The sequence below is a fragment of the Haliotis asinina genome, chromosome 2 (assembly GCF_037392515.1).
Source record: "Haliotis asinina isolate JCU_RB_2024 chromosome 2, JCU_Hal_asi_v2, whole genome shotgun sequence".
NCBI lineage: Eukaryota > Metazoa > Mollusca > Gastropoda > Lepetellida > Haliotidae > Haliotis > Haliotis asinina.
The window spans coordinates 67,372,511-67,397,416 of NC_090281.1; the positions used below are offsets into that span (position 1 = coordinate 67,372,511).

At 39.0% G+C, this 24,906-nt stretch overlaps 1 protein-coding gene across 1 annotated transcript in view; it reads right to left on the minus strand.

The window, feature by feature from the left end:
- The window catches only part of LOC137274195 (serine/threonine-protein phosphatase with EF-hands 1-like), a 44,368-nt gene extending 20,271 nt beyond the window's left edge, over positions 1-24,097 (minus strand). The window contains exons 1-3 of the mRNA XM_067807249.1: positions 23,933-24,097; positions 5,826-5,915; positions 3,203-3,330 (exon numbers count right to left, since the gene is read on the minus strand). Coding sequence (XP_067663350.1) covers positions 3,203-3,330; positions 5,826-5,883 — 186 coding nt within the window. The 5' untranslated portion in view covers positions 5,884-5,915; positions 23,933-24,097. The remainder of the gene's footprint in view (positions 1-3,202; positions 3,331-5,825; positions 5,916-23,932) is intronic.
- Positions 24,098-24,906: the final 809 nt, after the last annotated feature.

Here is a 24,906-nt window from a genome sequence, read left to right on the forward strand (position 1 = left end):
TTTTTTAATTGAATCACCCTTAGATTTGTGAAAAATGTAACACATAGCTGGCCGCTCTTTCAAGAATAGTTCTTGAGAAAATGCACCAAGTAATCTATATATCTGCTTGTGATACAATCCCTACCAAATCAGGAAATACGATTTTAATGATAAATCATCATGTCTGGTGATAATGTGGGTCAATTTTCATTAACCAAGACAAAAGATTGTGTTTCTGGAAAGGGTACTATCACTGGCCTGTATTGATGGTCACTTTGTAAGCCAAATTCTCATTTCGGAACACAGATCTGTTCACAAAACATCTTTACCGGCAAAGTAAACTTAGCTGCCGGATTTATTTACATTACTATTTATTGACCAGCATTGTAGATGGCTAAAACCAGCACTGCTGTCACTGTTTGTGTTTTAGTAGGCTTTGTTTCATGTACAGATATGAAGATTACTTGGTATATGTTTTATGATCTCTTCTAGAAATAGCAGTTAGCTATGAACCCCTTATCTCATACAAAGAAAATCATTAACATCGTGAAGTATATAGTTTCATTTTTGTCTTGAAATTCTTACCTCAATTAGATATATATTTTGGTAGTTCAAATGGAATTTCTTTCGCATTTTGTGTATGAAGTATTTGTTGCACAGTATTCTCGTTCTGAGATGTATTCATGTGCATACTGTATATACCTCTGTATCCACTGACTGTCATTCACCTGATGAAGGGGAAAGCATTTTCCCAGAAATGTTGTGGGTAAATAATCTAGAAGTTGCACATCCGTATCAATTGTGTTGTATTACCCTGTTGATACAAACTGTGCAAAATAGAAGGAAATGTCCAAACATTCAAACAATGGACTGACCTCACTGCCATGTAATGACATAAAGGATCAATACTTGTGGATGTCCACTTTTGTAGTATGAGGGATATGACATTTCAGAGCGGTGTGCCAAATGCCACTGGTCTGCTGGCCCATGGCTAGTAACAATCCAGCCGGGCTAATTAATTTCCACAGTCACAGGCCTAACTGGCTACTAAATGTTCATGGTCTCACATTGTAAATATATCACTCACACCAACTTCTTAAGTAATAACAAACTGTTACATCGATATCATGCCTTAGTATGGCCTGACAAGAATATAATAAGGATGAAAACCCTTGCCATGCCAACAATATCTCTTTTTCTTTTGTTTTAAATTGTAATCTTCTGCTTAGATTGTACCTTCAAATTATGCATGAGTGAATTATTTTGTAGGCTAGTAACTTTCAGGCATAGCAAATCCAACTGGTTAGCAAAAGGAGGAAACTATTTCATGCACTGCTTCAGAGTGAGTGAGTGAGTGAGTTTAGTTTTATGCCACACAATATTCCAGCTATATGGCGGCGGTCTGTAAATGATCGAGTCTGGACCAGACAATCCAGTGATCAGCAACATGAGCATGGATCTGCGCAATTGGGAACCGATGACATGTGTCAACCAAGTCAGTGAGCCTGAACACCCGATCCCGTTAGTCGCCTCTTACGACAAGCTGAGTCGCCCTTTATGGCAAGCATGGGTTGCTGAAGGCCTGTTCTACCCTGGGACCTTCATGGGTCGCTTCAGAGTATTCTTTGACGTCCCAATGAAGGCAGACAGCCAATATCCAATCAAACCGAACTAACAATCATACCTTACATCAATAGATGAGATGATTACTGTTTACACAAAGCAACAGGTGGGCTTAGGACATTACTGCTGTGGACAAGTAAATATTGAAAAATTTGGTTGTTGTTTAGCGTACTGTGTAATACTCCAGCTACATGGTGGTGGTCTGTAAACGATTGAGTCTGGACCAGACTACCCGATGATCAACAACATGAGCATCGATCTGCGCAATTGGAATATGTGTCAACTAAGTCAGAGAACCTGGGCCCTTATTCTCGAAACGTTCGTAACCCTAAGAATTCTTCACTTTGATTGTAGCCAGTGTGTTAAGAATGGGCTTAAGAAGTTCATAGGGCTACAAACGTTTCGAGAATAGCCAGCCTGATTACCCAGGACTGTTAGTTACCTTTTAAAACGAGCATGAGTTACTTTAGACCAGTTGTACTCCACATCTTCACGGGTCTATTGAGAAATAAGTAAAGTAGATTAAGATCATTAAGACAGTAAATCTATTATTGAAGATATGACTTCAACAATGATTCTGATAAAACCAGAGTTGTAACTCTCTTTCAGAATCAGCAAAGTGGGGACTAAGATTATGTTTTGAAATCTAATGTTGCAATCAGACATGGCAATAATCTGTGATATCATGATGATTTGTTTTTAAAAATCAAAATAGGGTTTAAAATTTATCTTCATAGTGCAAAATTGTTTTTGACAATGCAGAACTTAATTGCTGTATTTTATTTTTGAAAGTTGTATATAGTTATTGTAAGTGTCCAGAATTAAATAAGACACTGTATCAAACAAAACTCTGGCTTTCCCACTAAAACCAGGAACTGGCTAATCCCCAACTCCACTGTCTAAACTTCATTTGCAATGAGTGAGTGAAAAGTTCTAAGTCTGATTGCAAAAGATATATGGCACACCGATATCAGTTTGTATGTGTAAATACTTTCCATGTTTACTGTCTTCATTTGAAATATATGCACAACCAAGCATCATATTTCTGTTGGGATCAACCAGTGAAAACAGACAAAGTGTCAAAGTATGGACATAACCCTCCTTCTATTGTCACTGATAGATGGGGATGGCACAGTTCAACAAGGGAAGAAAGATCCTTGAAAATTATTCAAGTACCTGAAGACCACATGCTACGTCACATAGCCAGAATACTACTGTATATATTTTTCATGAGCGAGTTCAGAACATTCTAAAGAATGAACAGGTCAATGAACATCTTCATCAGATCTAAATCATGTCCTGAATTTCAAGAAACTGTTCTTATGCAAATGATAATGGTTCTGTTGACCTTGATAGTCTGTACTGACCTAAATCTGGCTCTGTGGACTTTCATAGTCTATACTGATGTAAATCTGGTTCTGTTGATCGTGGTAGTCTGTACTGACCTGAATCTTGTTCTGATGATCATGGTAATCTGTACTGACCTAATCTGGCTCTGTGGACCTGGATAGTCTGTACTGACCTTAATCTGGTTCTGTTGATCTTGAAAGTCTATACTGACCTATATCAGTGTCTGTTTACCAAGATAGTCTGTACTGACCTTCAGCTGGTTCTGTTCTCCATAGTACTCTATGTTCTGAAAGATGTTCCAGGTGCATCGCCTGCGAGCCTCTAGTCGAGCTGTGTATTGCCGATACCACTTCTGTATCAAGATGGCTGCTTTGATTGCTGTAGGACAAAAATGCAGCCATTTTAGACATTGTATCATCTAGGATTTACAGTAAACAGTATTTACAATCAATATCTAAGCCCACAAAAGAATTTCATATTCCATGAATTGATATCATTTGTATTTTTCATATTTTGATTTCTGCAAAGGTTTGTTGGGCTAATAATGGTATATGTTTGGTCGGTTGGTAACTAAAAAGTAACAGTGGACATGTTAGTTCCAACAGTGGGCCAACAACTGAAAAGTTCTGCCAGTGTCATCTATTTCAAAGTTTGCTCAAATTTTAGTGCAACATTGTGCATAAAAGAGTGTGCACACAGCCATTTTTAGTCATGTTTTCATATAAAAGATTTTGATGAAAGTTGAAAAAATTAGAAAAAATTAACAAATATATTTTCCTGTCTTTCAACTATGATGCAGTGAATTTTCAGCAATGTTTTCTCCAAACTGAATACTAAACTTGTCATCAATGATAACTTTACCTAGACTCATAGAGTAGACAAATCTACAATTCAGAATGCCTTCAAATGGTAATTATGCATTGATAGTTGTGTGATACTGAAATGTGAATATACTGTGAAATAATGGGTTTAAATCATCATTTAAGTTAAAGAAACTGACACAAGCTGTATTGAAAGGCAGTTGATTGAGCAGACTAAAGATTTAATTGACTTTTTTCAAACCACTTTGATAAATCTTAATCCATTTTAAATTATTTGAATATATCGTGTTTACATTTTTAAAATTATGTGCCTGTTAGTTCTTGTTTCCATATGCAACTCCATTTTTCACTTTTATGACCAATAATCACCAATCATCATCATACCAGATATATGTGTCACAATTATAGCTGCAAAAATGTTGTTTGATTGGCATTGTAGAAGTTGGTGGATCAAAATGAAACATACAACTCTATGTATGACAACTTCTTGTTTATGGCATACAGCGATGTTTCAATGTAGATTCTTACTCTCATATCAAGCTAAAACGGACTACAACCAAGTGATGAGAAGTACTCTAAACACCGAAAGAAACGTTACCCTCCTTCCTTAATGATAAAGGTGCCTATTTTAGCTGTCACTGTGATGCATGTACGTCCACTTCTAGTCTAACTATGGTGACCCCAGTCTCTCTGTAGTGCTAACCATAATACATCTGGATTAACAACCCCCTGGCTTCCTCTCCTGTCCATCCACAAGTTAACTACTGGCTTCCTTTGTCATACTGTTGTTGTTTCTACATGTACACAAATAGCTCGTTGTACTCCACTGTTTCCATTCACCTGATGAAGAAGTAAGAATATACTTCAAACCGTGACTCTTCACAATAAAGAAGTTGTCATCCATAAAAAACTCTTGGCTTTGTAGGCATTGATAACAGCATTTTATGTCGACCTGATCCACATCATCCCAATGGCTCTTTCACTCTTCAGGTGTTAATCATGGCATATTTCTTGTATTTGTGTATTATGTCCTGCATTCTAGTCTCTCCTTACATCCCAATAGAACCATTCCACGTGGGATATGGATGCAAATACTACTTGAATAGTGCCACGTTTTGGCAATTGGTGTTGTATAACCAGTACATTTAATGCTATGTTAACAAAGATCATATTCCTAAACACTATCAAAGACACATTCTACTTGTTTTCACAAATGCAAATCAGCAAAATAGATGTTTTAAAGACTTGAGTCATATGAATTATTCTTTTAGTATTTTAAACACTCTACAACAGCTGTTTCTTGTTTTAATAGTTGAACAATAGTGACTTTCAATGGTTTACCTTTGTCTCAAAGCAGAATTTTATTTCAAACTTTCCTTTGGACATCTAATTGGTTATTGGTATATTTTGACATGGTTGAAAATAGACTTGGAATTCTTTGGAAATAGAGGCAATTCACCTAAATATGAATGCATTTGAGAATTCTTTTTTTGTGATTTTTATAAAGCCATGTAATTCTGCTTTCTTTTAAACTAATGCCTTCTAACATATCTTTAATAGTTTGTCAGTAATTCATAAAGGTAGGAGGGTGGTGTTTCTTTTGGAGTTTGGTGTAATATACCAGTTCATATTATGTTTTGACAAATATCAATTTCACATTTACAAGAACATGTAATTGAATTACAGCTGGTACATAATTCTGAGAGGTCAGAAGGGGACTAAGAACAACAAATAAAACAGATGATGAAATCAGTGAAGATGGGGCTCGGGGGAATAAGTTTTAACAACAAGCTGAGAGGGTCCTTTTTCAGAATCTGCACTTGAATTAGTTCATCATAGGCCAATGGTATGTAGTATCCTTTTGTCTCCATCATACAGAGGTTTGTGGCAGTGGATTTCAATGGCTTTCTTTTTGTCTCATGAGGACAATATCAGAGCATGTGATATCTTTTTGAAGTTTCCTATCCAGAAGGTTCTTATGCAACTAATGTTTATAATATCACAGCTTCTGGTTGACATATCTAACCCTGCATGCAGCAATATCACTACTACCTTTCTCGGACTTGGTCATCTCCTTGCGGCTGGCTGTGTTGGAGGAGGCACACCCCATGGCAGAGGCTGGTGGACTCCCTCACATTCTATCTGCAGGGACAAGATAGTTTAATGATCAGAGGCATGAAAATGGCTCAAAGAGTTACTGCAAACACATGAAACCAACAAAACAACCTGCTGCTATGTGTGTATCACTGTATTTGGCTCATGGTAGGTCCAGTCTCGGTGCCCTGGCAGGTCTTGTCTCTGTGCCCTGGTAGGTCCAGTCTTTGTGTCCTAGTAGGTCCAGTCTCAGTGCCCTGGCAGGTCTTGTCTCTGTGCCCTGGTAGGTCCAGTCTCTGTGTCCTGGTAAGTCCAGTCTCTATGTCCCAGTAGGTTTTGTCTCTGTGTCCAAGTAGGTCCAGTCTCAGCAGACCCAGTCTCTGTGTCCCAGTAGGTCCAGTCTTTGTATCCCAGTTGGCCCAGTCTCTGTGTCCCAGCAGGCCCTGTCTCTGTGTCAGAGTAGGTCCAGTCTTTGTGTCTCAGTAGGCCCAGTCCCAGTACGTCCAGTCTCTGTGTCACAGTAGGTCCATTTTCTGCATCAGTGTAGGCATGAACAAAATTTCTGCTTGGCCTGCTGTCAACCCTAAAATCAATTCTTGTACAGGAATAGCCGACAATGTTCTCAACACTGAAAACGTGGAATGAGTTAATGCATTGTATGTGTCATGTATTGCTAATCTACAAACAAATGGGTTATTCACATGAGAAGATAGTCAGATATCAATGACTACTTCACTCCTTTAATGTCTCTAGTCGTGATCATTAAATCAGTTCAATTACATAGGCTGTCATGCATCAAAGTGTTCCTCCAATACCATTTATTAACTCGAGTCAATGTCTTTTCTCTACAAGGCCACTCTGGGCGCATACTCCTGCACCATAGAAATATATGGATAAAACATTTCTGTATTAGCCTCCAAATGTGGAATGGACACATTGAAACCAGATCATTTAGTTCTAGTAGTTTATCAGCACCACCTTCTAAACAGTGAGTGAGTGAATGAGTTGGGGTTGACGCCGCTTTTAGCATTATTCTAGCAATATCAGTGCTGGGGACACCAGAAAAAGGGCTTCCCTTTTCATTGTACCCATGCGTAGAATCAAGCCCAGGCCTTCTGCATGACGAGTGAATTCTTGGACCACTAGGCTACCCAACCACCCCACATTGTAAACAGAAGCAAGCCTTATGGTTCAGGTAAACTCTGCTATCTAAATAAAATGGAACAGAAGATGTGATTCATCTCAGTGACAGTAAAGTCATTTAGAACTGGCCATTATATTCAAAAGACTGACTGGTTCAATATTACTATCTAACATCTTGAAGAAAATTTTGCCTCAAAGGAAATTGTTTCTTCCTTCTTCAATAAAAACATTTAAACTATATATATATGTGTGTGTGTGTGTGTGTGTGTGTGTGTGTGTGTGTGTGTGTGTGTGTGTGTGTATGCAACAAATTTGACTGTTAAATATCTTACTGTTTGAATTTGCAATGATTCTGCTCATCTGCCTGAGAACAATACATTGATACCAAACTGGATATACAAGTATGTAATTCAGGTGTGTCCATGTGTTATTTGTGTGGTAAAAGGTCATCTTTACATGTCAGTGTGATCCATACAGTCAGAATATCTGATCCTAGCATACCAATATGCTGATTTGTCCCATGAAGGGCAGGACAGGACATCAGGGAACATATGAAAAACAGTCATACATGACACGTAAGTAGACTGCTCCTCATTACAATACAGTTGATATAGACCCACTGATGTTGGCACACACTGCTGTTGCACAACTCCTGCAGCTCAGGGTCAGACAGACAGGCTTCTTTTCAGTGTCTGGGGGAATGAGTAGAACAGCAGTCTTTTCTGGTTAACAGAGATATCATATACTCAACATCTGCCTTGTCCCTTGACATAGTTGCTTGTTTTGAGGTGATATCCTTTTATCACATCTTTAGTGCCTACTCAGCTTACATACTGTGTGAATAATTCTCTAGCAGTCGGGAGAAACATTCCACACTGACTATGACACTGTGATGGCTGCCCTCTGTATAGATGGGGACACATTGTCGGATTGACCATGACACTGTGATACTTGCTGTCTGTATACATGGGGAATGACATGTCACACTGAAAATGACACTGTGATGGTTGCTGTCTGTATACATGGGAATGACATGTCATGTTGACCATGAGACTATGATGATTGCTGTCTGTATACATGGGGAATGACATGTCACATTGGCCATGACACTGTGATGGTTGCTCTCTGTATTAGGGGGAACAACATGTCACACTGGCCAAGACACTGTGATAGCTGCTCACTGTATACATGTTGAACTACATGTCACATTGACTGTGACACTGTGATGGTTGCTCTCTAAATAGAGAATGGAAAGAAAGGTATGACAGAATTAAAGAATGTGAGTTTCTGTGAAGGCTGCTCACTGTGAAACATGCAGAATTTCTGCCTTGTTGACAGAGTAATGAAAGGGGTATTGTACGATTGGGTGTATGTCTATTTTTCAAGTTCAGGACAATAAATAGTAATATGCCCATGCCTATGTGTGAGTGTGAGCATGTGTGTGTGTGTGCACATTTATGTGTTTGAACATGCATATGTGCATGTGGGTATCTGCATGTATTTGTGTCTGATAATTCAAATGTTTGCTGCAGTATATCAGTATATTATTCCTTATAGTTACTTGCTTTACAGATTCCTATCAAACAGTCAGTATGTGACTGAAACAACTGACCTGATAGCTGCACTACCATTTATAGAAAAATGCTTCCTTCTCTTTTGGTAGGTGTTGTTAAATGTTGATACAAGCAATCATTGTTTACAAAAAAATGTTGAGTTACACAATTCAGCATACTGGGTCAATAGCTTTGAAAAAAATACATGAACCTCCACCTGGAGTGTATTTCAACAGGCAGTTTAACATTTGTGCTATTTTAAAAGGCAGACCTAGGGTAACTATGCCCAATGAAGACTGGTACTAGCATACTTTGCATCTCATGAATCAATTTCTAACATCGACATCATTAGTGATGAATGAGACACATATCAACCAGACTCTGAACTCAATTCAAGGAACTTTGGGTGAAAGATCTTGTAACAGACAAGCACAACTTCATTGTCGGAGATTGAGAGGAGCTCTTACATCATTGGCTATACTGGCAGAAGGTTGTCTTCACTGATGAAAGCCGGTTCTGTCTGTTCAGATCTGATGGAAGAAATGTGTGTACCTCTGAAAGTCTGAATGAATGGTGACATGTTCTGTTGAAGGGAACATGTCATGCAGGGGAGGAGTCTTATGGTGTGGGGAGGAATATGTGGGCAGGAGAGAACACAACTGGTCATCATTAATGGAAATTTGACAGCCATAATGAATGTAGTTTATCAGTAGGATTCCAAAGCTGTCAGCAGATTGAACAGATTTATCTTTCTTTGAGGGGGAGATGTTAGTTGTTCCCTCTACCTTGATTGTGGTTTAATCTCTTGGTGATGCAAGAGGGCCTTTGACTTCCCATGCCTGCACAAACAGTGCAGCAAAATCAGCTGTGTGTACTTCAACATGGCAAAAAGTTTAAACAGAAGTTTATGAACAGAGAATTTCTGTTCAGAAGCATTCCTTGGAATTGAGCTTGTCTTCATATTGTTATCAACATGTCTTTAGCTCCAGCATATGGAAGAACAACATTTTTGTTACAATACTATGGCAACATTATCAAGCAAGTGTTCAAGTTATTCACCCATGTCTGATCCTTCCTTAGTACTCCAGCTATTAAATGTCTCTTATAGAAGCATGGTAGCCAGTTTTTCTATTTTCCTTGAAACAGACTACCAAGTAACTGACTGTAGAACTGTGCTACATAGTTTGCAATTTGGCTCCAATACAGTCCATATGCATGGAGAGTATTGTGCTTATCTTTCATTGTGAGGCTGAGAATAGTTCCACATATAGAGGTGGTAGTTCAGGGAATTCACATTAAAGGCACTATCTGACACCTCTCTTGTCTAAAAATATAGTATGCATATCTCTTTATAATACTGACTGTCAGCCCTCAGAGAAGCTAACATATGATTTATTTTTAAAAATGTGCATTTAGATTACAATATTAAATTAAAACTCCTTTGGAGATAGAAATCAGACCCTGACAAAATGTATGGTGCAAAAACATATATATCTGCAACTTGTGATTGAAACCAGTTCAGCAAACACCAACAACATTGTGTGCGACAGATTTTTTATGTATGGGGCAATTGTTTATATTCCATATATGGCAAGTGTTACTTCTGTAAACAATATTACTGGTTGTTTAAAGTGGGTGTAAAGGTGTTTATGTAAACAACATTACTGGTTGTTTAAAGTGGATGTAAAGGTCCTTCTGTAAACAATATTACTGGTTGTTTAAAGTGGGTGTAAAAGTCCTTCTGTAAACAGTATTACTTGTTTAATGTGGGTGTAAAGGTCCTTCTGTAAACAATATTACTTGTTGTTTAAAGTGGGTGTAAAGGTCCTTCTGTAAACAATATTACTTGTTGTTTAAAGTGGGTGTAAAGGCCCTTCTGTAAACAATATTACTTGTTGTTTAAAGTGGGTGTAAAAGTCCTTCTGTAAACAGTATTACTTGTTTAAAGTGGGTGTAAAGGTCCTTCTGTAAACAGTATTACTTGTTGTTTAAAGTGGGTGTAAAGGTCCTTCTGTAAACAGTATTACTTGTTGTTTAAAGTGGGTGTAAAGGCCCTTCTGTAAACAATATTACTGGTTGTTTAAAGTGGGTGTAAAGGTCCTTCTGTAAACAATATCACTGGTTGTTTAAAGTGGGTGTAAAGGTCCTTCTGTAAACAGTATTACTTGTTGTTTAAAGTGGGTGTAAAGGTCCTTCTGTAAACAATATTACTTGTTGTTTAAAGTGGGTGTAAAGGTCCTTCTGTAAACAATATTACTGGTTGTTTAAAGTGGGTGTAAAAGTCCTTCTGTAAACAGTATTACTTGTTTAAAGTGGGTGTAAAGGTCCTTCTGTAAACAGTATTACTTGTTGTTTAAAGTGGGTGTAAAGGTCCTTCTGTAAACAGTATTACTTGTTGTTTAAAGTGGGTGTAAAGGTCCTTCTGTAAACAATATCACTGGTTGTTTAAAGTGGGTGTAAAGGTCCTTCTGTAAACAGTATTACTTGTTGTTTAAAGTGGGTGTAAAGGTCCTTCTGTAAACAATATCACTGGTTGTTTAAAGTGGGTGTAAAGGTCCTTCTGTAAACAGTATTACTTGTTGTTTAAAGTGGGTGTAAAGGTCCTTCTGTAAACAATATTACTTGTTGTTTAAAGTGGGTGTAAAGGTCCTTCTGTGAACAGTATTCCTTGTTGTTTAAAGTGGGTGTAAAAGTCCTTCTGTAAACAATATCACTGGTTGTTTAAAGTGGGTGTAAACGTCCTTCTGTAAACAGTATTACTTGTTGTTTAAAGTGGGTGTAAAGGTCCTTCTGTAAACAATATTACTTGTTGTTTAAAGTGGGTGTAAAGGCCCTTCTGTAAACAATATTACTTGTTGTTTAAAGTGGGTGTAAAAGTCCTTCTGTAAACAGTATTACTTGTTTAAAGTGGGTGTAAAGGTCCTTCTGTAAACAGTATTACTTGTTGTTTAAAGTGGGTGTAAAGGTCCTTCTGTAAACAGTATTACTTGTTGTTTAAAGTGGGTGTAAAGGCCCTTCTGTAAACAGTATTACTTGTTGTTTCAAGTGGGTGTAAACGTTCTTCTGTAAACAGTATTCCTTGTTGTTTAAAGTGGGTGTAAACGTTCTTCTGTAAACAGTAATACTTGTTGTTTAAAGTGGGTGTAAAGGTCCTTCTGTAAACAATATTACTTGTTGTTTAAAGTGGGTGTAAAGGTCCTTCTGTAAACAATATTACTTATTGTTTAAAGTGGGTGTAAAGGTCCTTCTGTAAACAATATTACTTGTTGTTTAAAGTGGGTGTAAAGGTCCTTCTGTAAACAGTATTACTTGTTGTTTAAAGTGGGTGTAAATGTCCTTCTGTAAACAATATTCCTTGTTGTTTAAAGTGGGTGTAAAGGTCCTTCTGTGAACAGTATTCCTTGTTGTTTAAAGTGGGTGTAAAGGTCCTTCTGTAAACAATATTACTTGTTGTTTAAAGTGGGTGTAAAGGCCCTTCTGTAAACAGTATTACTTGTTGTTTAAAGTGGGTGTAAACATTCTTCTGTAAACAGTATTCCTTGTTGTTTAAAGTGGGTGTAAACGTTCTTCTGTAAACAGTATTACTTGTTGTTTAAAGTGGGTGTAAAGGTCCTTCTGTAAACAATATTACTTGTTGTTTAAAGTGGGTGTAAAGGTCCTTCTGTAAACAATATTACTTGTTGTTTAAAGTGGGTGTAAAGGTCCTTCTGTAAACAATATTACTTGTTGTTTAAAGTGGGTGTAAAGGTTCTTCTGTAAACAGTATGCTCTGCATGAGTATGAGTGGCTCAGTTGTTGAACTTAATGACCTTTGGTTGCTGTCATGGTCAGGCTAGCCATGTTGCCAAATGCTCTTGCAGTCTATACCTCACAGTTCTAGAGCCTGCTCTAACTGCAAGGAATTAAAATGGAGATGATTTTCTTGCTGATATTACTTGTGTTTGGATGTCAAAGCCATGGTCAATACCTGGTGTTGCCATTTGCCCAAGAGTGATTGTAGGGAGTTATGATGAATGCCTACATGTCAAGCCAAAAACGTTTTGTGTAATTCAGGTTTCAAGTATTCCATCAGCACGCAAACAGCTCATTTTGAGAGAGACATGGCATAACATTTACAACGTTTACCCATCAACAAAGTTGGTTTTCACACTTCCAAGGTCCCAAGTGTTCGGTGAATGCATGACGAATTTCTTAAAAAAGGGATTTTACACATGCTATATCTGAGATCGAGTTTGACAGGCATCATGGGTAATGCATTTGTACACATTATGATAATGCATGATTTTGCCAAAACAGTCCACATTTTTTCAATTTTGATTTTGGTACGGTTGAAAGAACTTGTTTTGCTAGTATAAAGACAATCTGTTCATGAACAGAGTCAAAATGAAGTATGTCCAAAGTATTGTCAGTTTTCTGCTAGATGATGGTTCAGACCCAAGTTGTTGCAGTTAGATCATGGGGGTAAAGGTAAGACTGGTTCTCATTCTTTTATTAATGCAAATGACACTTGATGTTTGTCAAAATACTGTACATTACTGTAAGCTGACCCCATAGATAAGCAGACCCCCTACCTTGACCCTTAAAATCAGTGTGAAAATGGTATGTCTCCTACATAAGTCAACCGCCTGCGATGGGTCATGGTCAACTCATACCACAAGACATCTGGCATTACAGTTTCAGACAGAGAATATTATCTAATAAAGATTATTCTGACCACCATTCTGAAACCTATGTTTGTTTTCCTTTTTATATCCACAATAACACGTTTACCCATTCAACACCATAGAACAGAATACCAAACGAGCACTTATTCCTGACAGAATTAGAATTATGAAATATTTTTTGCAATGTTATTGAAAAAAAAAGACATTCTTAGACAGATGATTCATGAACAGGTCCACATCAAAGATGTCAAAGAACAAAGTAATGATGTTTCAGGAGAAAATTACACACACTGAAAAAAAATGAATAAATGAAAATGAATAAATCAACAACAGTACTATTTCTATCTTTTTCTAGCCATCGTGTAATGTAATTCCAGTGATATCTTGACTTTCATCGCCTCAATACAGATATAAACATTTTCTCCCATTTTATGTATTTATGTATTTCATATGTCTTGTATTTTATGTATATATTAATATGGGGTGAGGCGTCTGTCTGTCTGTCTGTCTGTCTGTCTGTCTGTCTGTCTGTCTGTCTGTCTGTCTGTCTGTCTGTCTGTCTGTCTGTCTGTCTGTCTGTCTGTCTGTTGGGAATATACCTATACATGTTTATGGTATAGCTATTATCTGTCTTGATAATTCATCTATTAAAGACCAATGAAATTATGGTCTTTTGATTAAGAGAATAGAACATGGCAAATCAGCCCATACAAAGTTTATCATGTAGGTTCACCACTGATGTTAGTGGACAGCAGCACAACAACATTGCTTAATTGTCATACATAAATGATGTCCTGATCACAGGGTTGTCATGTTAATAGAGTTATCATGTATTATCTAAAGGAAGTATGTTTACGACAAGACTAATGATCATTTATTGAATAAGCTTCCATCAAGCACTCAGTATGAAGACGCATTAACACCTCCTCCAGTTATAGCCCAACCTCTACAATGGAGGTCACTTTGAGATCACTTGGGAGAGTTTAACAATGTAAAACTCACCTGTTTTAAACTTCATCCACAATACGTCACAGGTTACAACAGCAAATCTACAAATTTCTGACCAATCCCGCCAGGACTAATAATCCATGTAATGTCAGTGACAGTTTAAATGATGCTGCACATTAAATGACTACCTAGTGTAGACTATCACAGTCTGTCATAGGCTGTTGAAACCATGCTGTAGAAGTAATCCCAATGTTGCTAGGCAATGCTTCAACACATTTCCCAGACTCTGTCGAGTTGGTCTATGTTATTATTGGATATTGATTGGTAAATGGATCGGACACAATGTTGTATCAGACATCCATGTACATACAACTAATGATTTAACTGACATCTCATTGCAAATCAATACTTGTTTAAATGTTGCTGGGATATTTGGAAACCAATTTTGAAGTGTTCTCCAAAAGGTACAGGTGTTCATATGATAAAAACCATCTCTCTTGTCTCAAGATACTGTTAATCATCTCTCATATCAGCAAAACCAGGAAAAAAATGTATTTTTCAAACGATCATCACAAGGAGTCAGATAAATGGATAGGGTGGTAGAGTCATTTCACTCTAACAGATGTAGTATTCTACAGTAGTAACGCAGATAACTAACATTTCTTAAAATGTGCTTCATCTATTACACCATTGCCAGAATATCCCACAGGTGACAGTTGTTTTGGGGACAGGGGTACTCCCAGTGTAGCTGGGTAGAATAGGTAGGATGACATTCCTATGGATTCATTCCTTAAAAATATTAGTAAAAAGTGACACCTGTGTATCCTGACTAACCTTACAGCATGCTATTGGCATACCAAAAATTTATAAAACAGTCAGACACCTCTTAAGTTAGGGTTACTGTGATGCTGTTTCTGGTCCCATTGATGACATCACTTCCTGTTGAATGTTGTCACTTCCTGAATGTGATTTCATTTTTGTTTTTGCTTACTTTGTTTATGACTGTTGTGATATCTTCTGGAAGTAATGTCTCTGTGATTATGATGTCACTTCTGGTGACCTGCAAACCGTGACATTGCTTGAACCTGACATCTATTTCAATCCAACTACTGTGATTTCAGAACTACAGGTAGGTAACCTGTACTGAGGGCTAGAAGAATCTATTGTCTTTTGACATTTTACATTGCAGATACCAGACCCTAATAGTTTCTCACAAATAAGGAACTATTGTCTGGTAACAGACTGAACAGACACTTATTGGACCAAGGGAGCATATCCCTTCCAGGTCTGGCAGAACATCATGAAGATGATAGTTGTTGAACATTCTGTGCAACACTAATGACCACACTATGCAAGATGCTCTGTCAAAACTTTGTACAAGGGTAAGTTACTTGATGGCACAGCTGTAATTTCATGGTCAGAGCAAGCGTGTTGTTAGTGAATCCGGAGCATATCTCTAGAATTTAGCTATGGTTGACTGTGACATACTTGCTACCATTGCCAATTGTGAAATCTGTATTGTCTCTTTTTATGTCTCATGAGCTCCTGTAGCTTAGAGAATATTATGTCCTATATTGAACACAGTGAACAATCTGATAGTTAGTTCACTGATGGTGCTTAAGGAGGAATTTTGAAATGTCTGTGACCATGTGATCCAAGAGATGTGAATTAGTCATAGGCAACAAATCCCTGGATCTTACAATGTCTGTGCTCCACTCTTCAACATGCATAGTGTTGAAAAGTCCAGTCTGTAATTCAGACACACTGGCTGCTTGGGCCATTGCAGGTAAAAGGGCTGTCTCCCTCATAACCTGTGTAATGTGGCTTTGGTAAAGGGCTTAAGAGGGTCTGTTAATAACACTGAGAGATTTTACTTTGGTCCTCTGACATCTTCCAAGTGAGAGCTTCCATTAGTCTGTTAATAGCAGGATGGTGACTGGCAGATAATCCATCTAGAATTAAGACCGACCCGTACCCAAGTTTTTATCTTGACGAAGATGGAGCAAAACCACTGTTACCATGGGAATAGTTACAGCTATATCTTCCAGGTTGATCCATCACCTCCACTCTATGAAATTATTTCATAATTTGTCATAACAGAGGGATGATAACATTAGCCAAATCTACAGAGGGAGCACTGGATCTGGTACTGGGCTGACATGGATTGGATGACACATCTTCAGACAAGAGGTTAACTTGCAGAGTACACCATTATGTCATGTTCAGTTGAATATTTCTAGGTAAAGTGATCATTTGTCACTGTCTTCTCTTGACATGAAAAGCTGTCTGCTAAGATATTCATTTTCCATTTGGCAGTTGATGGAGTCTGCCAATCAGCAAATGTAATTTAGTTCCTTCTTGCTGCTAAACGTATGCTACCATGGTGGTGGTGTTTGTGGCTATGAAGTTTGATAATGTTTTTTTTTTCTTAACAATATAGTTGTAAATGTAGATTTCATGAAAGTGGTAAACATCAGAGATTTTATCACTGCATGCTTTGCTTTCACACCAAGATGACACACCATGATATCAGCAGTATTGTTCAAGGTGGCATAACACTGTATCATCCAGCCACTCACTGTACTGCATGTGGATACTTCATATCTCCAGTGGACATTGCAGACCATCTGGACGTCCCATAAATCTCACTGCCACTGCAGGCTCATTCATAATCTCAGCATTTAGCATCTATTCCCTGGGACCCTTGCAGCTCCAGTACTCCAGAACTGGCCGAGTTTTTGTCTCTAGTTTACTACCTAGGCAGTTGTTCAAAGTGCTGATGTCCAACAACATCACCATTTATCTGCTGTAGCCATCTTGTAACTCAATAACACAAGGCTTACATTAATTACTTGTGGTTCCAGTTTTCACACAGTTTTCTAGCAGAAGTAATGAGTCATAAGAAATTGAGACAAATTAGTCCCCTAGTTTGGAAATTGCTCAAAGTATCAAATAGGTCCTCATACATTCTACATTCACTGGCTTTCCAAATGCTACACACACACATGTGATATTCACCCTGCTATTCTGATTCCACACACGCCCACACATGTAACACTCACATTATTCCAACATGAAGATGCAGGGTAGATTTGATGTTCATTAACCAGTGCTTGTCGGAAGAGGCAACTAACAGGATTTGGTGGGAAGACTCGCTGACTTGGCTGACATATGTCATCGTATCCCATATGCATAGATCGATGCTGTTGATTTGATTATTAACAGACAACTGCCATATAGCTAAAACTCACACACTCAAACTATTCTGAAAATGCCACACACAGATGCTTCACTGTTGCCCATAATGCTGTAGAGCTACATGAAATATTACTTTATTCTGATGCTGCTCACATACTCGCATCACTTCTCATAATTCATTTATCTTTATTATTAGTAATTCCAAAACATGCTTTCTTATGTGTTATACGTGGAGCCAGGTGTATTGTATGATATCTGGAGCCAGGCACATTGTGTGTGTAGTGTATCTGGAGCCTGGTGTATTGTGTGTGTGGTATATCTGGAACCAGGTGTATTGTGTGTGTGAGGTATATCTGAAGCCAGGTGTATTGTGTGTGTTATATCTAGAGTCAGGTGTATTGTGTGTGAGGTATATCTGGAACCAGGTGTATTGTGTGTGTGAGGTATATCTTTAGCCAGGTGTATTGCATGTGTGGTATATCTGGAGCCTGGTGTATTGTGTGTGTGGTATAACTGGAACCAGGTGTAGTGTGTGTGTATGTTATATCTGCAGCCGGGTGTATTGTGTGTGGTCTATCTGCAGCCAGGTGTATTGTGTGTGGTCTATCTGCAACCAGGTGTATTGTGTGTGGTATGTCTAGGGTGAGATATATTGTGTGTGTGGTATATCTGGAACCAGGTGTATTGTGTGTGTATGTTATGTCAGCAGCCAGGTATATTGTGTATGTGGTATATCTGCAGCCAAGTGTGTTGTGTGTGTGATATATCTGCAACCAGGTGTATAGTGTGTGTGGTATATTTGGAGCTAGCTGTACTGTATGAGTGGTATATCTGGAGCCAGGTGTATTGTGTTTGCATGTGGTATATCTGGAGCCAGGTGTATTGTGTGTGTGTGGTACATCTGGAATCATGTGTGTGTGTGGTATATCTGGAGCCATGTGCATTATATGTGTGGTATCTTTAGAGCTACATGCTTTGTTTATGTAGTAAACTGGTCCAAACTTAATTATTTGAAGACAGTTATCATGTACAGTGGAAGCTGTCTAAACCAGCACTCATTGGGACTGAAGAAATAATCCAGTTAAGACAAAGTGCTGGATTGTAGAGCTGATGGTAAATGTACAAGCCATGGATGGAGCTGAGATTGTATGCCGGTGTTGACAACTTGCCTTATTGGACAGATGCCGGTTATGACAGCTTCCACTGAAGATGGTTTATAAGTATAGAACAAAACAAACAAAAGCAAGTTAATTCATTTCATGATACTCAATCCTCAGTAAATACTTCCCAAGACTTCCAATTGTTAGGATTCATGCTCAGCAACACATTAGCGGCTCCCAGACAGAGATCTATACCAGAGGCCATATTTTCCACACCATCTTCCCTCACATATATGCTTGTCTGTATTAGCCCCTTAACCAACACTAGATGCTTATAATTGCTGTACATGGATGGACCATGTCATCAGACAATGTCTGCTTGTGGTACTTCCCCTAAAGGTGCACATGACTTCTCCACTATTAATGCCTAAATGGTTCTCACTATTTCCCTGGCTCATTAGCCACAATTGCTGGCAATAACATATAATAATTGTTAACATGAGCACCAGGTTTCATAACTGTTAGGGCTGGAGGACCCATTTGTAACTACTCGTCTGTTTCTGTGACCTACAAAAAGACTTGTACGTCATCGTATGCCAACATTGCCAAGAATCATGGCAAACCAATAAATTTGTGCGCAGTAAAACTCATTTCAGAATATGAAAATGGTGGAACTGTTGAACTTTGAAAGTTCGCTAAACTATACAAAGTGCAATTTAAGCATAAACTTTGGCCTAAAGGATGAACAACTTTCAACACTGAAACATATTTGCAAGGGGAATGACCATATTGCTGTTTTGCTCACAGGATGTAGGATATTCTAATAGCATGATTGGATATTCAGAGTTATCTTTCCTTGATAATGGTAATAGGCTGTTTTCATCTTCATGCCCGTTTGCGCTTACACGACACCTAGTCATAAACATGGTCACAAGAGGGGTACAAGACACCATCTGGCATGCCAGAATGACACAAGTCGTTACAAAAGCTTGAGGACCCTGTTTTCAGCAGTATGGAGCAAGATGATGGCATTGTTGGCCCAGTATTGTATACTTCATGTTGGTATGTAGACATACATTCCTACATTGTGACAGGTCCCAGTAAACATGGGTCCCAGGTTGACTTGATTATACCAACAGGTTCCATGCTCGCTCACTCACTCACTCACTCACTCACTCACTCACTCACTCACTCACTCACTCACTCACTCACTCACTCACTCACTCACTCACTCACTCACTCACTCACTCTCACTGAGTTACACTGTAAGCTACGTTACATCTACAGTGTACTGAATGTTCATAAGACCACAATCGGCAAACTAATTTGTCATCTACATATCAGTCTGAGAATATACCCTCCAAAACACCCTCACCCTGTACAAATATTTATCTAAGGATATATCCAGTACCCTCCCCAATATGCCTACCCAAAACTCATATCAGTCTAAAAATATACTCCACAACACCCCATCCTATACTTACATCAGTCTAAGATTATACCCTCCCCAACACCCCACCCTATACTTATATCAGTCTAAGATTATACCCTCCCCAACACCCCACCCTATACTTACAGCAGTCTGAGATTATACCCTCCCCAACACCCCACTCAATACTTACATCAGTCTAAGATTATAAACTTCCAACACCCCTACCCTATACAAATTTTATCTAAGAATATATCCAGTACCCTTCCCAACACCTCCACCCAGTCAGTGATTATGCACTCCCCAACATCCCATCCTATTCTTATATCAGCCTAAGAGTATACACTCCACAAGACTCCATCCTATCCATATACTGTAAATCATTAAATTTGCAGGAGCATGATATTTTTGCAAAAATTGCGAATGACTTAAGCTTACAAAAATATCATGACGCAATTCGCTGGGGTCACATGTCAAACAATGGATACCTGAGCAAAAGTCACTCAATCAGTACGTCCGATACTCCAGACAGGCGCTAACCATGCAACACACATTTTTTGGAGACTGTTTGAAAGGCCAAGACCATCCAGCGGGCGTGGATAGCTTCCATGACACTTATCTGGAGAACAACAGCTTCGCCAACACTGACTAAACTGGTCCTTAATCAGTGCCAATTTATAAGAGTCATTCCATTTAATTTAGTCCCTTTGAACTGTTTTAAGCTTATATGGCCTATGCAGCAAGTGTTGTTTTAAGGAAAACATCACTGATTGCATACATGCGGAAGTACTCCACTAAATGGTGTTCAAGATTAGCGGCAAACTTTAATATGTGATTGGATTTACTTCAGATAAAACTTTCAGATGCAAGTAAGCTTTGAAACTGTCAAACCAAACTATGTTTTGAGAATTAGGCAAGTCGCGAAAATATTGTGATGCAAAAACGTCTGTTGGTCGCCACTCGCAAAAATATCATGACATAAAAACTTTGTGATTTACAGTATCAGTCTAAGATTATACCCTCTCCAACACCCCACCCCATTCACTCACTCACTCACTCACTCACTCACTCACTCACTCACTCACTCACTCACTCACTCACTCACTCACTCACTCTACCACGCACTCTACCACTCACTCTACCACTCACTCTACCACTCACTCACTTCACTAAACCACTCACTCAACCTCTCAACCACTCAGTCTGTCTTGGGCATGTGCCCACGGTCTGGCAGACACTGTCACTACATCTACAGTGTCGGAGCTGTGTTCCTGGACAGTTCAACCTGTCTGTCTCGGGGATGTTCTACGTCTGGCAGACACTGTCACTACATCTACAGTGTCAGGGCTTTGTTCCTGGACAGTTTAGCCTGTCTGTCTTGGGGATGTTCTATGTCTGGTAGACACTGTCACTACATTCATTTCCTCCCTCCTGGGCCGTTAAGAGTAATGGCCGTGAAACTCCTTCGGTGAGCCAAGTGTCTTGAGCAACTGGCGCAGCACCTGCTCCATCAGCACAACCATGTAAATGTGCAGCACTTATGCCATCTACTTAATCTCTCTCTTTCAGACTAGTATAAAAGTCTGACTGTGTGCCTGAAGCACTCCTAAAGTGGCCATCTCCAAATCCAATACTATGAGGAGAAGATGGTCTTTATTTTTCTTCCCCATTGATCAGGAGTGCCTCTGGCCAAGCCAAGGAAGCAGTAGGCTTGCAATCAACGTTTGTCATTACGGCACCTCAGGTTCACTTACAATCAATATCTACCACAAATTGCACTGCCCTTAACTGACACATACTTTAATCCAGCAAGATTTAGATCATCAGAACAAATGATCTAGATGAGATATTTTCAGCACTAGTGTAAGACCAGGTTTACCTGAATGTATTACTTCAGATTCTGACAACACCCCCACTGGGGAGACAGCTATACACAGTATAAACATATCCATACACAGACACATTTTGTCCTTTTGTCAGTTCCTGTATGATACATGTTGTCAATATACTTTATGAAATACCATTTCTGGTTATTTGTACTGAAGGTTTGTGAGACCACAGTCGGCAAACTAATTTGTAATCTATATATCAGTCTGAGAATATACCCTCCAAAACACCCTCACCCTGTACAAATATTTATCTAAGAATATATCCAGTACCCTCCCCAATATGCCCACCCAAAACTCATATCAGTCTAAGGATATAACCCTCCAACAACCCCATCCTATACTTACATCAGTCTAAGATTATACCCTTCCAACACCCCCCCACCCTATACAAATTTTATCTAAGAATATATCCAGTACCCTTCCCAACACCTCCACCCAGTCAGTGAATATGCATTCCCCAACACCCCACCCTATACTTATATCAGTCTAAGATTATACCCTCCCCAACACCCCACCCTATACTTATATCAGTCTAAGATTATACCCTCCCCAACACCCCATCCTATACTTATATCAGTCTAAGATTGTGCCCTCCCCAACACCCCACGCTATACTTATGTCAGTCTAAGATTATGCCCTCCCCAACACCCCACGCTATGCTTACATCAGTCTGAGATTATGCCCTCCCCAACACCCCACCCTGTACTTACATCAGTCTGAGATTATGCCCTCCCCAACACCCCACCCTATACTTATGTCAGTCTAAGATTATGCCCTCCCCAACACCCCACCCTATACTTACATCAGTCTAAGATTATGCCCTCCCCAACACCCCACCCTATACTTATGTCAGTCTAAGACTATACCCTCCCCAACACCCCACCCTGTACTTACATCAGTCTGAGATTATTCCCTTCCCAACACCCCATCCTATACTTATATCAGTCTAAGATTATTCCCTTCCCAACACCCCATCCTATACTTATATCAGTTTTAGATTATACCCTTCCCAACACCCCACTCTATGCTTACATCAGTCTAAGATTGTGCCCTCCCCAACACCCCATGCTATACTTACATCAGTCTGAGATTATGCCCTCCGTACACCCCACCCTGTACTTACATCAGTCTGAGATTATGCCCTCCCCAACACCCCCACCCTATACTTACATCAGTCTGAGATTATACCCTCCCCAACACCCCAACAGCCCATCCTATAACACCCCATCCTATACCTACATCAATCTAAGATTATATCCTTCCCAACACCCTATGCTATACTTACATCAGCCTAAGATTATACCCTCCCCAACATCCCATCCTATAACACCCCATCCTATACCTATAGCAATCTAAGATTATACCCTCCCCAACACCCCATGCTATACTTACATCCGCCTAAGATTATACCCTCCCCAACACCCCACCCTGTACTTAAATCAGTCTGAGATTATACCCTTCCCAACACCCCATGCTATACTTACATCAGTCTGAGATTATACCCTTCCCAACACCCCATGCTATACTTACATCAGTCTGAGATTATACCCTTCCCAACACCCCATCCTATACTTAAATTAGTCTAAGATAATATACTCCACAACACACCAACCATATACAATTATCAGTTTCAGACTATTCACTCCCTTACTCACCCATCCTATTCACATGTCATCCAAAGCATTCCAGCAACCCTTACATATAGCTAAAAATACACTAGTTTCTTCACTGATAACCTTTACACCCAGATTATATTTATGTAAGTTTCATTTGCACCAGTCTTTGAATTATCAGAGAACACGAATATCATAAATCTTTAAGCATTTGATGATACTGAAATATATTGCCTCTGCAATATAACCTTTGAGAATGTCCATCAAATCCTGCAAGTTATAATTCCACATATAAACATTAACACAGTTGACGGATGCCATTTACTAACTTGTATATTTGAAACTTCAGTATGCAAGACTTTTTCAAATCATTGTCCTCTTTGATATAGATAAGAACAGCAGACAGTTAAGGCTACATGTACTGCCCTTTTGATAAGCTTTCAGCTGGTACATGTACATAACCAATGACAATTGTATGACAGTTGTCTACACATATGTTGACTATTGATGCACACAAGTTGTACTCACAGTGATGCCATATAACAGTCTGTGATGTCCACCATACTAGACTGTGCTTCTGCTCAGTTCAGTGTTCAGCGTAAACCTCCTCGTTAGGCCCTGTTCCCTCGCCCACTACCAGGCTGAGCACTGCTGTCTCCCTCCTTGCCTTGCTCGCTGCCACACAAGGAAGACCCTATTAGCGAGTTGCCTGCATGCGATATCGGCATTATACAATCTCTGTGAATATTGGCTATTCCACACAAAGCAGTCGTGAACATTATACAGTTATAAGCACAAAAAACACCTGTTGCTGTGATTGTCATTGTGCTTGAAGGATGTTGGTTATGTGCATGCAGAATGTTGTTTATGTGCATGTAGTATGTTGGTTATGTGCTTGAAGAATGTTGGTTGTGCTGGAAGAATGTTGGCTTTGTTCTTGTTCTGGAAGAATGTTGGTTATGTGTTTGCAGAATGTTGGTCATGTGCATGAAGAATGTTGTTTTTTGTGCAAGCAGAATGTCTCTTATGTTTGAAGATTGTTGGTTTTGTACTTGAAGAATGTTGGCTGTATGCATGAAGAATGTTGGTCATGTGCACGAAGGGTGTTGGTTATGTGCATGAAGAATGTTGGTAATTCTGTACATTGAGTGCTGACGAATGTACTTGAGGACTGTTGGCGATTTTTGCTGGAAGAATGTTGGTGACTGTGATTGTTGATGATTGTGCTTGATGACTGTTGTTGGTTGTAATGAAACAAATAGTGATTGTGCTGGAAGAATGTTAATGATTGTACATGAGGAATGTAGGTGATTGTGCTTAAATGTTGGTGATTATATTGAACTTGATAAGCCATCAAAATCAGTTCTGGCAACTTGTACAGTTTCCTTCATCCTGCATGCCCACTCACTATGCTGGCCATGACATTTAGTTACCCCGGAGGGATTTCAGTTATGTCAGTTGCAATGTCAGTTTGTGTTTGTAAAGCATGAAGTCGATTCAAC